The sequence below is a fragment of the Acartia tonsa genome, chromosome 12, assembly GCF_053477335.1.
Source record: "Acartia tonsa isolate MP-2025a chromosome 12, ASM5347733v1, whole genome shotgun sequence".
Taxonomy (NCBI): domain Eukaryota; kingdom Metazoa; phylum Arthropoda; class Copepoda; order Calanoida; family Acartiidae; genus Acartia; species Acartia tonsa.
Genome location: NC_137271.1, coordinates 40,772,404 through 40,791,098, shown reverse-complemented (window position 1 = coordinate 40,791,098; position 18,695 = coordinate 40,772,404). Strand labels below are relative to the sequence as shown.

Genomic DNA, 18,695 nt, shown 5'->3' with positions numbered 1-18,695 from the left:
ACAATACATGTTTATTTGCCTTTGTTTCTCTCATAGTTTAAAATTTTATTATCCACGCTAAGCTGCCTATAAGCCTATATATAATACGTTGCACTAAATAACTATTTTACTGTGATAGTCATCTTTATCATAAGACATTTTTATTCAAGTAAGAAGGGGCAGCTTATAACAATAACGAAATTAATTAGGGAAAAATTCACCAAACCTATACGTGTTTTTCAGCTGTCGTTGGGGGGCAACACATCGTAAAATTGACGACCTCTCCATTTGCCCCCCAAATATTATTTGAGATTTATTTTGCTTGTTGGTTATACCTTATTCCTGAAGAAGGGGGGGGGGGGGTTAATTCGACAACCCAATTTCATAATTTAGATTTCAAGAATGAAAATGAAAAAAAAATTGTGGGGAGAGGCCCGAGGGGTGTGTGATTTTTTAGGGGCGATTTCTCGTGGGAGGTTGGTGTTACTCTCCCCCAAACTAGTACTAAACCTGTAAAGGGAAACCATATCGGTTTAGCGATTAACGATATTCTTACAGGTATAGACAGACAGAGATCCTGTTACTTTAATATATGTATAAAATTACCAATATTAACATTACAGCCAGAGAAAGTAACATAACACTCTCCACCATCAATTAATCCTTCATCCCTGAAAATCAAAATACATAAAACCATATCCTTATGTACAAGTAACATCATGTGTGTGTGTGTCTGTCTGTACCGAAGATTTTAAACTATTTAGTGGGAGGGTACCATCTCCCTCCCTAGAGAAATATAAACAAAAATATTTTTTAAGTGCTGCTTGAACATTAAAAGGGTGTGGGATATCGACTTGTAAAAAATAAAAATAAATATAATGTAAAAGAAGCAGAAGACTCCACATAAACGGCCAAAATTATTATAAGCTCCTATCCTACTTTTACAGATAAAGTTATTGCTTTATTAATAAGCTGCAAAACTTTTTTCGCATTTTCTTTCAAAATACAAAATTAAAAGTAACATCACCCAACCTTGCATAATACGGGTATTAACAAAATCACGAAACCTCCTTTGCGACTTACTAAAAAAACTGGAAAACTTTAACTATTATTGCTTCTTATCTATATTCTTTATGTCTTCAATGTTATTTATAATAGTCAACTACTAGCGGATATGCCCTTAGAGGCCTCTGGTGGTATTTTAAAATGTTTTCAATGCCATTAAAGGCATTTAGCAGCTCTTTAAAAAATTAAAATATTTTTTTTGGTATTTATTTTCAAGGGGCAATTTATCTCGGAAGATTGGTGTTACCCTCCCCAAAAATAGTCCCAGGTCCTTAGATAAACATATCGTAAAGGAGTACTAAATCAGTCCAGCAGTACACACATCTTGAACATCTTGTAAGTTTCTTACAAAACTACAAATCAAATTTTAGTATTGCTTCGAAACCGATTAATATGCGCAGGATTAGAAACGGTTCTCATACTGAAAAAATCATTTATAGCATTACAGTATTACAGCCAATTTTCCACGAATATTTAAATAAAATCATTAATTATATTAACCCGGGCTTTCGGTTTCTCGTGGCTAACAAAACTGGATTTTATCTTATATTTTCCTTTTTTAAATATTCGCGGAAAGCTGTCTATAATAAGATGTGATAAATAACTATTCTGAACCTGAAAGCATTGAAAGCCACAGAAGTTGATTTCTTCATCAAGTCTAACAAAGTTTGAACCTCTGACTGGAGACGTGTCTAAACAAATTATAGAATTGTTAGAATTATACTAGCAATTTCAAACCCTGCCTGAAGATTCCTGTAACTCAAACAACCAAATCAAAAAACCTTAAATTTTATGACAATTAAACATTGATTTTTTGGGTTAAATTTGGATACTTATATGGTTTCTACAATTTTGAAATTAAAGTGTACAAAATTTTATCTCTTCATCCCTACTTGTCGACTAGCGCCATGGCTCTACTAAAATCCTGCAAATTGGTGAGATATTGTTAAAACCGCCCTGCTACCGTTATCTGTTGATTTTTTAGAGGCCGGGTGCTAGGTAGCCAGTAGATTTAGAGAAATAAAATTTTGTATTTCTAGGCCCCTAAAGTAACTTTTTAGGTCAGCAAAAAAGTGTATTTTGAGTAACAGGTCTACTCTTCAATATACATTCAGAAATGATATTCTGTCCTTATATGCTTACTTATTAGCTCTATTTTCACATTGTAAAGGGAAACCATATCGGTTCAGTGGTTAGCGATAGATACAGCGCAAAATGGCACCAAAAAAATGACGTCATACAATAAAGTTGTCCAATGAGAGGCCAGAATACATTGTAATTGACTAATGGTAAAATATATACTCGCCTCTCATTGGTGATTTTATCGTATGACGTCATTTTTTTTTTGGTGCCGTTTTGCGCTGTCTCTGTCTCTTAGCGATATTCTTCTGTACGCAGAGACACACTGATATCCTGTTACTTTATTATAAGGATATATGTATATGTATTGTATATATATATTTATACCTTTAGTTGGTCTAGATGTCTGGAAGCAGATTTTCCGAGCATACCCAGTTTCTGTTGGACATCTGCGCTTTCATTCATTCTCAAGAAAATTATTTTGATTATTTTTTTCTTAAACTTGATTCTACATTTATTTTTAATTTTCCCAATTAACTTGACCAAAGAGGTCTTTTGGGGAATCCCACATCCTCTTATAATTTTATTTCAGATATAAAAAAAGCCATTTTTACAAGCCAATTATTTTATGAGAATAAGCCGCTTTGACAAAACAGAAGTTATTGCGATTTATATTTTTTGTGTTATGGATGGACAGATATATTCTTGTTTTATATAAATGGTAACCAAATTATAGCACTAACATGAAAGGTATTATATGCTTTTTATTTATGTATTATTTAGCTATTTTAAAAGGGTTTAGGTTACGTTAGGCGTGTCTATTATAGTATAGCTAGAAATGTCTTAAATTCCTTTAGGATTTAGATTTCCCGCACGGCTAGTTGCAACGGTACCCAAAGTTTTATAACCATATCATTTTATTCGTTGGCTCAAAACTGTTTTTTTGGTTTGTTCCAAAATAATGTTTCCAAACTTTTTAAACAATACTTTAATCTTCGTAAGGGTAATTTTCTTTATCATTATTGGGGGTGTATTTTAATTGTCTTATCCTCATATATACTTGGGATGGATGCAATAGATCTAATAACAACTTTAATGTGTTTTTACCTTTCAATATTGCATTTATCAACTCTTCTTGTGAGATCCAAAGTTTCATGCTCTAGAGCTTCGCGCAATTCTTTCTTGTCTCTAAATAAAATATATTTTAAGTTACAGATATTCTTCAAATTACTTCAGTACGTGTGTCTGTCTCATTTTCTTAGTTTATAAACTTGACTGTTAGTTTAGAGTTTATTAAAAAAGATCACTAAATTAATGCAGCAAAGCAAATTTTATCTTTTTGATTGTTATTATAAAATAACTGATTTATCTTTAACAGACGTTTGCTAAATATTTTGGTAAAACTTTTGTTAGTTATTTGTGCAATTTTTGTATTCTTAAATATAACAAAACATTTGACTATTTAAAAAAAAATAATTATTTAAAGTATTGGATAAAAGTTTTTTTATTAAAAGATTTTATCTATAAATTAAGACACTTAAACTAAGGGGGGGGGGAGGGCTAATGCAACCATCTCGTAATCAATGATTAAATGGCACTTAGAATTCGAATTTCGATCTGAAATTTTGTATGAATAATCCTTGGTAGGTCTATTTTCCCTAAATCGAACTAAAAGTTAGAAAAGTAACGGCTAAAGGCTGGCGGCTCAGCCGTTTTGCCATTTTTTGGATATGAATTTGCCCTGAAAATAGGCAAAAAACGGCTAAACGGCTGAGCCGCCAGCCGTTACTTTTCCAACTTTTTGTTCGATTTAGGGAAAATAGACCTACCAAGGATTACTCATGAAAAATTTCAGATCGAAATTCGAATTCTAAGTGTCATTTAATCATTGATTACGAGACATGTTTGCATTAAACCTCCCCCCCCCCCCCTTATTTAGAAAAGCATTTGCAGCTGCATTTCATGTGTTCTTGTAGTTTTTTGTAATATAAATCACCAAACCTCGTAAAGTTAAAGATTGTTATTTATCGCATTGTATAATTGACAGCTTCCCGCGGATATCAAAATAAAAAAAACTATAAGATTTAAACTAGCTCGGCCTCTATGGACTAACAAAACTGGTATTAATCTTATGACTTTTTGATAATATTTATGGTAAATTGTCTTTAGTTCGATGCTATACATGATTGTTACTACTGCTGAAAACCTGCATCATCCAGCCGATATTATCCGGTTTCGAAGCCATATTACCTGGATAACTTTTCATCGAGTCCGGCGCAGGTCCTCTGCAGGGCTTGTCTCACTTCATCATTGTCCAGTCTAGCCTCCTCTTCATACCTCTTCACTCTAGCAGATAGATAGATAGATAGATAGATAGACAGATAGATAGATAGATAGATAGATAGATAGATAGATAGATAGATAGATAGATAGATAGATAGATAGATAGATATATAGATAGATAGATAGATAGATAGATAGATAGATAGATAGATAGATAGATAGATAGATAGATAGATAGATAGATAGATAGATAGATAGATAGATAGATAGATAGATAGATAGATAGATAGATAGATAGATAGATAGATAGATAGATAGATAGATAGATAGATAGATAGATAGATAGATAGATAGATAGATAGATAGATAGATAGATAGATAGATAGATAGATAGATAGATAGATAGATAGATAGATAGATAGATAGATAGATATATAGATAGATAGATAGATAGATAGATATATAGATAGATAGATAGATAGATAGATAGATAGATAGATAGATAGATAGATAGATAGATAGATAGATAGATAGATAGATAGATAGATAGATAGATAGATCCGTTAATACGTTGTTATTAAACTTTTTGAGAAAAAAAATTTCGGACCTAAAGGGTTAGACTGCATACCTAACTAATTATACGTTTTCTCATTTGTATAGGTTATCATTTACACGCTTTTGCATAATTAATGTTAAAACGTTAAAGCTTAAAGAATAAAACAAATATTTTTTTAATGCTCAAACTTTCATAAAAATTTTGTGGATATTATATTGTTATTAAAAAGTAAACTTTTCAATTTAAATTATATTATATATAAAAAATAATTATAATACTCATTAATCATGGATTTTTGTATGTATGATTTCACCTATTGACAAATTTTGAGGAACTATGTTCTCTTGTTACAAGATTGACGGAAATAACGATAGATGAAATAACAGACAAACCTGTTGAATAGTTCTTGCATATCGTTCTTTCCAGACTTTTCTGTATTTTCAAGTCTTTGTTGAACCTAAATTGGAAATAATATTATTCTTCCCCCTATTTAAAGTTCATCTTAAAGCTGTTAATATGTGGAAGAAAAAAGAGTTGTATATTACACCATTATTCATTTTTTTTATACTTCAAAAAATCAAGTAGTAAGGTTTTAAGTTTTACATTATATTGAAGCTTTTATTTATAGCCCTCAGGATGGTTTTGAGCTATTATATTTATAGTTAAATATGAGTTTAGACGATTTTTCAATTTTCATGCAATATTCTTCCCCCCTAAAAAATTGGTGCAAAGACAAACAATTTTTAAGGACATACAAATAATCAATCAATAAGGATTAGCCGTTGAATAATTGTTAACAAAACAGCTTTTAAGGATTAGACTTTTAACAATCCATTTAACAAGTCTTTTAAGGAAGGGATCTAAAGGGAGAAGACAATGGCCAATAAATTGATATACAACCCAAAAGATCATTCAGAAAAATAACCCCCTTCTGTAGAACACAATTAGTGGTTGAAAAGTTTTGAAACTCAACATAATTTATCAACCATTCTAAATTCAATAAATCCCTAAAAGTTGTTTAGCCAACAAATAAGAAATCGTCATTAGAAAACTTTGGGGACTGTACCTCCATTTGTTCAATTCTTCTTTGATCATGTTCCTCGTTTAATCTCTTGGTAATATTGTCTCTGTCCCTGTAACAAGAACAAAGTAACAGGATGAATATGAGTCTGTCTTTCTGTCTGTTTGAACCAATAGATCTCGCTAACTGTCAAACCAATATGGTACTCCTTTACACTTTAGCTTCTCATAGGTCCTGGGAAGGTTTATGACAATTATAGGGGAGGGTACAACCACCCTCCTAAGAGAAATCACACTTGAAAAAAATAACGCTTCCATCCTTGTGCCGACTTTCAATTGGGTCTTTGTAACCAATAGTGTCAGAAATATTAACACAGCCAAGTCACTTCAAAATAGAAGAAAGCAATTTGCTATGAGACGAAAAAAATCTCCAACACTTGATACAGGTAGTTATCTGGAATATATATCTATACCTATAAATTTTACCTGTCAATACTAAGCTGAAGTTCTTGTTTCTCATCCTCTATCTTTCTTTTTACACTCTCTACTTCCTTCTCTCTAAAAAAAGATATTGTACAATAGTTTTGTATTTATGATTGTTTTCAGAAGTAGGAGACATTGGACTCTTTATTACACTAGTTCCCAATAACGTTTTCTTATTCGTTGACTAAATTTTGTTTGGTTGGTTCAATAAGTTTAGTGTCCAAACACTTCAACCACTAATTGTAATCAACAGAAGATGTAATTTTGTGTATCATCATTGGAGATGTACATCAATTTATCGGTCATTCTCTTATCCCTTATCCATGAAAAAAATAACTCTAGATTCAAAATTTTTAGTTTTAGTAATTGCAATTGTATAAAATTAACATAAAGATAAAGGTTTTATGTTTGTCCAGGAAAGTCTAACTAACCACTGACATCATTGAGTTTTCCATTTATTTTTATAAAGATCTTTGGATGGTTTAAGGCTAATTCATTATAAATTTCAAGTCAAGGATGGTTTACATTTCCCTTACAAACATATCGAGCCATCAAAACATGAATTTTTCTTAGAAATCACGAAACCTTTTGTTATCTAAAATTTCTTTGGTTAACGATTTTACAACTTCAACGTCAATACGTCAATAATATGACTTTATTAAACTACAAGATAATGCTATAAAAGTATTGCAAACTCGTCCATAACCAAAATAAATATGAAAAGTTCAAAACGCGTGAAGAATAAAACAAATACAGATGTGGTAATTATTCCATAATGACTAAATTAGAGTAAAACACTGAGGGAGAAAGGGTTAAATAACTGCATCTCCCCATCGCATCAACCTTGTCTATTAGGTCATTGAAAATCAACCAATGGTGTCTCTTAAAACACAGCCAAGTAGCAGAGAATAATTTAGAAGCAGACGAAAAGGGTTGTTGAAATAGGAAGGGAGGTAGTTGTCTGTATATAAATCTATACTATATTTCTTACCTATCTGATTTTTCTTTCTTAATGATATCCATTAGTTCCTTGGTATTGTTGTCTAAAGAATCCTAAAAAAAAGTATTTGATAAAATATTTAATTAAAAGAGACATATTATCTAACTTCGCCAATAGCAGAAGGGGAAAGGAACATACAACACTTGTCATTGGTTGTGTCAAACTGATATTTTAAACTTTCAATTTGTACTCGGATCAAGTCCATCACATGAAGTGCTGCCTTTAATAGGGTATGGAACAGCTATTTAACTCTATCACCTATATTCTTTAACTTAATTGGTAAAATAAGCATTGAAACACATTTTTAAACAAGAACAGTTTTCATGAAAACTGATGCTTTTTTTAAATGAAAAAAAAGAGTACTGTCATTTCTTGTAAAACCAAACTAACCTTCATCATATAGAAATTATATCACCTCAATATAAAATAAACTGTAGCCTAAAGTTAGAGTTTTTTTAAGGAAACCGCTGAAATCTGCTACAATAGTACCTGGATTAGTTTGGCTTCGCTGGAGATTAAGTCTCTGGTTTCTTCTCTTTCTCTTTGCATCTGGGTTCTAAGAATTATTAAATTTAGTAGAAAATCTTAATAATTTTTCAATGTGTAGATACTACTATATAAATAAAAACAGAATGTCTATCTTTTTGTCTGTCTGGGTAAAGCTTATGATCTTGTTAAATGCTTGACCGATATGGTTTTCACATTATACAATGAATCTTCTTTTTGATCCATGAAGGTTTATAACTTAGTTTTTGACCTCCAGTCCACCCTCCAAAGATAAATCGCAAAGAAATCCACCTCCCACAAAAAAAAACTTTTCTTATGCGCAAATATCTACCTATCCATTTATCAGTCTATCTATCACCCAACTATATATCTATCCATCTACCAAACTTTCTATCTATCTACCAAACTATATAATATATCTATCCATCTACCAAACTATCCAACAATCTATCTATCCAACTATACATCTATCCTTCCACCCAATTATCTTTCTATCAATCTACCCAACTATCTACCTATCCATCTACCTCCAACTATTAATCAATTTATCTACCCAACTATCTATCTATCCATCTACACAACTATATATATATCAATCTACCTAACTATATATCTATCCATCTACCCAACTAACTATATATTGATCTACCCAACTATATATCTATCCATCTACCCAACTAACTATATATTGATCTACCCAACTATATATCTATCCATCTACTCAACTAACTATATATTGATCTACCCAACTATATATCTATCCATCTACCCAACTAACTATATATTCATCTACCCAACTATCTATCTATCCATCTACCCAATGATATATCTATTCATCTAGCCAACTAACTATATATTCATCTACCCAACTATCTATCTATCTATATTTCTATCCACCCAACTATTTATCTATTTATCTACCCAACTATCTATCTATCTATCTACCCAACTATCTATCTATCTATCTACCCAACTATCTATCTATCTATCTACCCAACTAACTATATATGTATATACCAACTATATATTTATCTATTTATCCAACTATCTATTCATCCGTCTACCCAACTATCTATCTGGTACCTGATTAACTTTGCCTCCTTTTGTCTCTCGTCCTCCATCTCCTCTAGCCTGACGTTGACGGCCTTCTTGTCCATCTGCATCTTGTCTCTCATCTCGTTCGTCTCCATCTCAATCTTCTTCTTTAGATCTACACATTTTCGATTTGTATTAGAACAGGTTTTAAGCTATGTTTTTCGGAGGTATGTAAACAACATTAGAGTAAAAGACTAGAGGGAGAAAGGGTTAAATAACTGTATCTCCCCATCGCAACCGTCTTGTGCAACCTTCCTATTCAAAATCAACCAATGGTGTCGCTTATATTAACACAGTCAAGTAGCAGAAAATCACTTAGAAGCAGACGAAAGAGGTCTTTGAAAATTGAAGGGAGGTAGTTTGCCTACATACATCTATACTATTGATCTGTTTAAACAACACTGTATGTATTCAAGACCGTACTATCTGTCTTCTCGTTTGTTTCCATATAAATTTTCTTATTTAGATCTACACATTTTGGATTAGTATTAGGGCAGGTTTTAAGATATATTTTGGAGAATATTGACACGCTGCTTAGTGAAGCTATTGTATTATTCTAAAAGTCGGTCTTTCTATATGTAACATTAGTAAAAGGCAAGTTATTCAAGATTTCTACTGAAATATCTCTTTAATATAATATACACTGGATTAGTACCGGTTCTCAGCCATACTAAGAAATCATGTATAGCGTCGTATTACAGACATTTTTTCAAGAAATATTAAAATAAGAAGCATAAAATTAAAATCAGTTTTGTTAGCCTGAGCTTTTGGCCCCTGGCGGCTAACAAAACTGAAAATAATCTTATGTGTTTTTAACTTACTATCCATGGAAAGATGTGGATTACAATTAGTGGATGAATTGTTTGGACGCTCAACTTAACGAACCCTCAAATAAGAAAATGTTATTATAAAACTTTGGGGACTAGTGTAATAAAGAGCCAAATGTCCACTCCCTCCCCGTTAATAACTCATCTCACCTCCATATTCATTATCAATTTTATCCCTAACTTCTTTCTTATCCATCTTCATTGCTTCGTAGATACCGTCACTCTTATTCTTTATCTCTTTCCTAAAACATTAGAGTAAAACACTAGAGGTAGAAAGGGTTAAATAACTGTATCTCCCCATCGCAACCGCCTTGTGCAAACTTTCTATTGGGTCATTGAAAATCAACCAATGGTATGGCTTATATGAACACAGCCAAGTACCAGAAAATAATTTAGAAGCAGACGAAAGAGATCTTTAAAAAAGGAAGGGAGGTAGTTGTCTGTATATACATCTACACTATAGATATGTTCCTAAAACATTGGATATATTATTAATTGGATGTTGCACCAAATTTTTAAGTACTCTGATAAAGTGATGCTCGCAGCTGGCTAAAATGACGATACTCCTATACACCCCCTTACTCCATACCTTCGCTTCTTTTGGATGAAAGAATTGACCAATAAATGAAGTCGATATTAACAAGCTAAATTGACGACAAATTTTCCCTCGTAAATATATCCACGTATTATATCCTATATTTATTTTCCTAAAATAGTAGCAAAGAAAAACACATCCTAGAGTACCTTTTAAATAAAATAAAAGAAAAACAAGCCGTCTTTCTCAAATAGCAGCAGAGTAATTACCTGCACTCGTCCAGACCATGGTCAATTTTGCCGTTCAATTCTTCAAATCCATTCTCCAAGCGTTGTCCAAGGGCCATTTGATCTCGAACTAGTAAAAACAAGATTAATTATTAAGAATTATTAAGTTCTGACACTATATAGGTGTCATACCTTTTCAGAGCTTCGCTTTTATGGATGTTGTCATCCTTATTTTTATACAAGTGCCATATTTCTGTCAATAACAGGAACAAAAATAATATTATTATAAAAGAAATGAAGTCTTATTTAATTTATAATTCAGTGTTCATACTTTCAGCTATTATTTTAACCTACAGAAGAGGTATATTTGTTTATTATCATTAGGGGTATACATCAGTTTATCGTTCATTGTCTTATCCCATTAGATCACGGATAATTTCCTAAATTTCAGATTTACTGTTTAAGATTTTTTCCTGTTTTTGGCAATGAACAATGAATTAATACACATCCACAATGTAGATTACCCCTTCTGTAGAAGTTTGGATATTAGTAGTTTGGAACCACTAAATCAAAATTTTTACCCAAAGTTTTTGAGCCGACGTTGTTATAAAACTTTGTGTACCAGTGTAATTGAAATTTCAATCTAATCTCTTTCTCTCTGAGTTTTGAATAGGTTAATTCTCTAAGGCACCATAACCCCCCCATCCCCCCTCCCTAAGAATCTTACCCATTTTTTCGTTTTCTCTGACCAGAATATCTTTAAGTCCATGGATTTCAGTTTTCCTGTTTTCATTTTCTCCCTAAAATGTTTATAATTTTTTTAATTGAGTATGCAGTGTAGCAATAACAAAAACCTATCAATAATTTAGGAAATTAATCTTTAATTTTCATATAATAATAACAGGATATCTATGTCTGTATGTGTGCACCGATGGATAACGCTGACCGGTGATATGGTTCTCCTTTACAGTGTAGCATCTGGTATGACCTAGTGTCTGGGAAGGTTTACAGGTATTTTGGGGAAGGAAAATCGTCACTGGGTTGTAGCCTCTAGTGGTAAAACTATATTTTTAACAATTTGCTAAATTCTTGCAAAAATCTTCTTAACAAAATAATAACTAAAAGCCTAGAACAGAATCAGAGATACATTCAACTTGTAATAGAATAACGTTCATTACCGACTAACTGACCTATTTATTTACTATCTATCCAATCTTAAAAATTAATCACTCACCTTAAGACGTTCAAACATTGTCACTGAATGAATGATCTTTATCCATCAAAAGAACATACAAAATAACAAAGAATAACTCTAAATCTATAGTGGGGGAGAAGTCGACCCCCACTTTCAATTTTGTTGATGGATTCATTTTTTTCAAGTTAAAAAATCCCTTTTTTTTTGGGGGGGGGGGGTGATCCAAAAAGTAGCTATAAACCTTCCCAGGACCTTAACTGTAAAAGAAAACCACATCGGTTAAGCAGATCCTTTGATAAAGACAGACAGAAACAGTTCCTGTTACTTATAGATTTGCTACTTCAAATCGAAATCGTTGTTGTTTTTAAAGAAACACTGAAAGATCGTGTACTAAATTCCTAACTTTGCATACTTTTACTTTTTTTTGCAATGCGCATTTTTCGGGTTATAAATTGAAACAAGGATAAAACATCCATGTAGCAAGTACAGAAAATAAACATGGATTGACAAAAAGACAAAGTGAATCAAGCAAATGTTTTGTGGTCATAAAAAAAAGAAAAAAAGAGAGACATTAATCACGCAACCTTCATCAAAATTGTTTATATGTCTTTTGTTACATGATTATCAATGGACTGGCTTGCAAAGAAATTTGTATACTAGATGCTCTTTGAAAAAGAGAACATTTACAAAAAAAATCATCAATCTATCTTCAATAGCAAATGAGAAATTAAAAAATATAAGAAACGAAAAAATAGTTACTTGTGTTTCATCTATGAATACAAATATCCCTTACAAAGAATTACAGACGTACTGATGGACAGACAAAGTTGAAAGAAGCAAGGACAATTATATCCAATAAATGCATATCTAAATAATATAAAGATCATTTCCTATTCCGCTTTGTGTCTGCTTTGCCTCTTCTTCCATCCTGACAAAAAAAAATATAGTAAAAAACATATTATTTGTTTTAAGTATTGCAACTTAAAACTTTTTAGCCTGATTCAATATTTTATATTAACTGGCTTTGGGCTTTATAATTAAATGAATAACATTACATGATTAAATATCTGAGCTTAGTAAATTGACGTAAAAACCAACTCCATCCCTTTATTTATCCATTTTAGTTCAATAATCCTACGTGTCAGGTCAGGTGAGGTATAACTCTTTCAAAATGAAATTAATAATTACGGTAGATTAAAAATAAAAATCAAATATAATAATCATCCAACTCAAACGGGAATTTCTAGCAGACGAATATTTTTGTTTGCATTTAGTCATAAATGATGCCTTGGAGCGGTAAAAACTGTTTCGTAACAAAATGTGTACACATCCTAACCAATAATGTAGTCTGATTGGCCTTACATCTTGTTCCTATTTATTGGAATTCAGACATTTTCAAACAATAGCTGATTAATTGATATACATACCCTATAATAATACATAAAATTACCCCTTCTGTAGATTACAATAAGTGACTGAAACGTTTAGACACTCAACTCAATGACCAACCAATAAAAGTCCCCAAAGTTGCCAAGACAACTAATAATAGAACGTTATTTTAAAATTGAGTGCTGGTGTAATAAACAGCCAAATGTCCGCTTCCTCTCTGGTATTTATTCTGTACTTGCAGGTTTTTACCTGTTTTTAAGTTTTTCAGCATCTCTCTTTCTTTCCTGTTCAGCTCTCTCCATTTCCTCTGCAGATAATACAATAATAGATTTATTATTGCTTAAATTTTACACCAGATTACCAAGCAGATTACCAAGTACTCTAATAAAGTTAAACTTGTAGCAGGCTAAAGTAACCTTTCTCCCCCCACCCCTTTTCCCCATATAATCCCCTTTTATTGGATTAACAAACTGGACCAATAAATGTTGTCCATATTAAATAAAGGTACTAAGAAAGAGAGTGAATGTCTAATTGAGCCAATAGGAGAATCGCATCGGTACATACATTTAATTTCATTGGTTGAAATTTTGTACACATCTTGTTACGAATGCATGTTTTTTTCATTTCATACATAAAGTTAAAAGTCAGCTGTAAACAGTATATTTTCTTAGAAGAAAGCTTTGCGGAATCGGAATTAATTGCCCAAAAATTTCGTTTAAATTTGAAAGCTTAGTAACGAGGTGGATTCTTTAAAAAAAAGTTAGGCTGGCTACTCGCTGGTAAGACAAAATTATTTTTGTGAAAAATCCTCCAAAATCGAATAAAAAAATTTACAAAAATTAAATAAAATCTTAAAAGGGTTATTAACATATGATTTTGTTTAATTTTTGTAGATTTTTAATGTGCTTTTGGATGATTTTTCACAAAAATAATTTTGCCTCACTATCAAGTAGCGAATCTATAATTTCTTAAGAATCCACATCAGCTTGAGTCGAAAGTAAACAATACTTTTGTCTGCTAGAAATGTTCCTTCTTAGATTTGACGAAAAAAGGGTTCAGAATATGCTTCTATTCTTCTATTTCTATTCCATATTATTACCCTAAATTTTCATCTCTCATAATATTCACGAATATTCTATACCCATAAATATAATAATTAGTGGATTTTCAGGAACTTTCATTCCTACCTATTTGGGATTTATGGATCAACGAATCCCCTCCGCCTAATTACAAATTTTAATTATGTAGCTTTTGCAGGGACTGCCTGTCCAAAACGTCAAATCTTTTTGGGGGGAAGGTGTAAAAGGAGAATCAAAGGTTTGAGTAATCTAATGAATTTTTATTACATTTTTAAGGGGGTAAATAAAAGCTTAGGTTTAAATGGGAAAAAACGCCAGCCCCCCCCCCCCCCCTTCAACGACTATCGCCCTATACAATGCTCTTTTATAACTTAACTTAACAAATTCTAAAAAAAAGGTTATTTTCGGTTCATTTGGAATTCAAGGAAATTGCCTATTTTATGGCGTTTCACAAAATAATTTCAAAGTATTTTGCATGTGCATTAGAGGTGTTTTGAATTAATAAATTAGTTAACATTGTATTAACCATGTAATAAACCAAAACATATTTCAAAGAATGCTTTTATTTTACAAGTAAACTTTTTTATATCTGTGTATTGTATAATTTCCTGCAAGTTCTTGTTTTTCTCTCTCCATCTTTTCATTGAGCAGCTTTCTCTCCAGATCAAGTTTCTGTTGCATTATTTTCATCTCTTCCCCCTTCTCTTCATCAGCGTCCTTGTTACAGATAGATAGATAGGTGGATAGATAGTTAAATAGATAGATAGTTTCTGTTGCATTATTTTCATCTCTTCCCCTTTCTCTTCATCTGCGTCCTTGTTAGAGATAGATAGATAGATAGATAGGTGGATAGATAGTTAAATAGATAGATAGTTTCTGTTGCATTATTTTCATCTCTTCCCCTTTCTCTTCATCTGCGTCCTTGTTAGAGATAGATAGATAAAAAGATAGATAAAAAGATAAAGTTATTATATTATTGTTCGAAAACTAAACAAAAAATAAGAGATTTCTGATTATGTGCAACCTAGATTTACTGATTGAAACTTTGACGGCCGGACTGACATAACTTAATGTAAGAAAAGATGCGCTTCTGATAATGGCCGAAAAGTTTTTCGTTGAAAATATTGAAAATCATTTCTTTTGTTGATAGCAAATTGAAAAATTAATGACCCTTATCCGTCACACGTTTCGGATTTTGAAATGAATTTAAAAAAAAAGATTCATAATTGGGGAATGCCTTGGCCCTTCAATAAACAGATCTATAGTACAGATGTATATACAGATAACTCCCTTCTTTTTTCAAAGACCTCTTTCGTCTGCTTCTAAATTATTTTCTGCTATTTTGCTGTGTTAATATAAGCGACACCATTGGTTGATTTTCAATGACCCAATAGAAAGGTTGCACAATTCGGGGAGATACAATTATCTAACCCTTTTTTACTCTAATCTTCAACAAAAAATCACAAATCTAGAAATCACGTTTTTGAAAAAGGAACTAGTCAAATGCTTTGTTAAGGTCAAATCTCGAACATTAAATTTGTTTCTAGTATGTCTCTGAAACAGTTCATACCCGCCGGATTAGAACCGGTTCTACTCCATACTGAAAAATCATTCATTGTACAGTATTATATACAATTTTCTACGTATAATAAATAAAAAAATCATATTAATAACAACTTTGTTATCCCGGGTCTTAATGCTCTCAAAACCAACAAAACTGGTTTAAATCTTATAACTTTTTCATTTTAATATCTGTGGAAAGCTATCTATAATACGATGCTGTTCTTAGATGATTTAGATGATTTATGAATTTCAAAAATATGTAGCACTTTGAGGCTGATAAAACCATAGCCAGTGCGGTAAATTTGGGCACATATTAAGTGGGGTCATATCCCCTTCTAGTATTTTAAATCTATCTCAAAATTAAGAGAAAGGGGGGGGGGGTATCAATGCTTAAAGGGTACTTTGTGTAAAAGTGCCGATTAAACTTTTACCTGTAATTTCTTTTTAAGATCTGAAGCCTCCTTGTCAAGCTTAGCTTGCAGCTTAGTATTCTCTTCTGCCAATCTTGCTTTAGTTTCCCTAAACATTCAGGTAAAAGAATAGAGGAGGGGCTATATGTAACTCTACCCACAGTGCAGTGTGGGGACCCTCTTCCGACTTTCAATTATAAACACAGAAAAGTCGCTACAAAAGAGCACAAAGTAATTTTCTAGCAGACGAATAATATTTCCACCACTTGGACCAGGTAGTTGTCTGGGCTATACATCTATACTTAAACATTTATTCCCTAGATTAGTCAACATTTCCGAAGCTGGTAAAGTGTCTACTACAAAAGGAAACCAATGTTACAATGTTTGGCCAAACTATTACGATTGACGTCATATTATAAGGAAATATGACGTAAATCGGGATAACTTGGATAATTGGAATCTCCAGTGTAGAGGCGATGCACTGGTCTATAACACAAAGTAGAACGATATCAAAACAAAGTTTTAAACCGTTTTAGAGATCTTTAGCACACATCCCCCTTCCCCTCCCATATGCTGCTGTGCCTAGAACAAACACAGGAGTGATAAACGTCGGAGTGGGCACTTAACCTAACCCTAACTATTAGAGATTCTTTAAAAGCCTAACCCCAGCTGGAGGCTTATTATTTATTTATATCCTTATCCTAACCTGTGTAGAAATACTTAATTAACTTAGTATTTTATACACTCCAGCATGTGTCAACTCCAACGTTTGTCACTCCTGGGTTTGTCCTGAAACCGCTGTATTAAAGGGAGTGTGAACGTAAAAATTTCTCATCTGATTATCAAATCTTAACATTTACTAAGCACATTTCACTACACTGATCAACCAAAAATGTCCTATTCACAAAAATATCCAGAAATAATGCCTTGATTTTATGGTATTTTGAGAGGGAAAAAGGAAAAAACAGGGAAAATCTGAACGTTTTTGTTTCTTATAATGTTTGTAGGGATATTTAACTTGTCATATATAGTTGAAACAATTTACTTACTGTTAAGGATTTATTTTATGCTATAAAATTGCCAATTCGTTTTTTTATAACGTAGTAATTAGGTAATAAAGACATATTTTAAATTCATATTATTGACAAAAAAATACCTTACTGTCTACAAAGGGTTGAATCTCATAGGTTATATAAAATAATAATATCATTTTTTATTGTGTTGAACAATAAATAACCCACTTTGGAGAATTAGTTTACACTTTTATCAGACTGTTTATAGAGAAATATTGCGTCTTTATTATTTACAAATTTGTAATTAAAGGTGGGCGAGAGATGGGCCATTTAAAGTTAATTGGATACTAATAAAAAACCTGTTTCTGGCTTTGTTATTGTATTTGGTTTTCAATAAAAAAATATTGCTTATTTTATCAATTTCTAAGTAACTATACATTGGATTAAAGCAAGGATTATGTTAAAAGTCAGCTTAACTGTTAGGAAAAATCTAGAACTATGTGAAAAAGTTTAATTTTAGCTATAATGGGAGAAAAAAGCAATTTAATGCACATTTTATATAATACGGAAAATTTCTTCCTTTCCCCGTACCTTATAAAAATCGTCGGAAAAAGCCGTTTTTTAAGCAAACAAAAGCGCGTTTTGCTCTATCTGTGAGATATTATGAATGAGATAATGTTAATATTTGATATTAAGATGAGAAAAATTTACGTTCACAGTCCCTTTAAGAAGTACCTGGCGTCCTTTTCTAGATAATCCTGCAGGTCTTTCTTTTCTTTCTCCAACTTCAACGCTAATGCTTTAGCCTCATCTAAAATAAGAATCAATTAAGAAAAGAGAAATTTTGTTTGTTTGTTTGTCCATTAAGATCTTGCTAACCACTTGAGCTTCAGTTCATAATTTCAAAGAGCCCGGCACTGGGTGGTTTTAATTTTAATTTTAAGACTTAGGGCGGTTTCAAGCAATTTTTTTTCGATCCCTTCGAAGGTAGAGCCCCTAGATGCTGAGGGCGCAGCTGCTGAATAGAGGTACCATCCCCTATAATAGTTTTTTTTTTAATTTCAAATTCCAATTACCAAGATATTCTGGACATACTGTTCCTTTCATTTTTATACATTATCATATCTTACTATAATTTTAGAAACAAATTTTGTTAAAAAGCCCACTTTTAACAAAATTTGTAAAAATGAAGACAAAATAGTCTTTGTTAATAATTTTTGTACAATATAAGCTCACAATTTATCTATTTTCAAACAATATTGGCTTAGACCCTAGTATCTAAGGAATTTGTTTTATAAGTGGGAGGTTGGGCCCAGAGAACAGAATATATTCTAAAATCTTTAACTAGGGCATTGCAAGACGTTCGAATATCTGTTCGGCCTAATGTCT

General features: G+C 31.8%; 1 protein-coding gene across 9 annotated transcripts in view; it reads right to left on the bottom strand.

The window, feature by feature from the left end:
* The window catches only part of LOC145333978 (uncharacterized), a 227,647-nt gene that overhangs the window by 11,676 nt on the left and 197,276 nt on the right, over nucleotides 1-18,695 (bottom strand). For all 9 annotated transcript variants that reach the window (XR_013884660.1, XR_013884661.1, XR_013884662.1 and 6 more), the window contains exons 6-25: nucleotides 18,042-18,117; nucleotides 16,315-16,402; nucleotides 14,934-15,037; nucleotides 13,491-13,553; nucleotides 12,745-12,780; nucleotides 11,892-11,916; nucleotides 11,385-11,457; nucleotides 10,700-10,787; nucleotides 10,046-10,137; nucleotides 9,057-9,183; nucleotides 7,956-8,022; nucleotides 7,458-7,519; nucleotides 6,470-6,541; nucleotides 6,030-6,096; nucleotides 5,356-5,420; nucleotides 4,375-4,470; nucleotides 3,232-3,312; nucleotides 2,512-2,590; nucleotides 1,660-1,736; nucleotides 586-650 (exon numbers count right to left, since the gene is read on the bottom strand). Coding sequence is in view for 6 of the 9 variants with exons in the window: in XM_080179243.1 (XP_080035369.1) it covers nucleotides 586-650; nucleotides 1,660-1,736; nucleotides 2,512-2,590; nucleotides 3,232-3,312; nucleotides 4,375-4,470; nucleotides 5,356-5,420; nucleotides 6,030-6,096; nucleotides 6,470-6,541; nucleotides 7,458-7,519; nucleotides 7,956-8,022; nucleotides 9,057-9,183; nucleotides 10,046-10,137; nucleotides 10,700-10,787; nucleotides 11,385-11,457; nucleotides 11,892-11,916; nucleotides 12,745-12,780; nucleotides 13,491-13,553; nucleotides 14,934-15,037; nucleotides 16,315-16,402; nucleotides 18,042-18,117 (1,503 nt within the window). In the remaining 3 variants the exon portion in view is untranslated. The remainder of the gene's footprint in view (nucleotides 1-585; nucleotides 651-1,659; nucleotides 1,737-2,511; nucleotides 2,591-3,231; nucleotides 3,313-4,374; nucleotides 4,471-5,355; nucleotides 5,421-6,029; nucleotides 6,097-6,469; nucleotides 6,542-7,457; nucleotides 7,520-7,955; nucleotides 8,023-9,056; nucleotides 9,184-10,045; nucleotides 10,138-10,699; nucleotides 10,788-11,384; nucleotides 11,458-11,891; nucleotides 11,917-12,744; nucleotides 12,781-13,490; nucleotides 13,554-14,933; nucleotides 15,038-16,314; nucleotides 16,403-18,041; nucleotides 18,118-18,695) is intronic.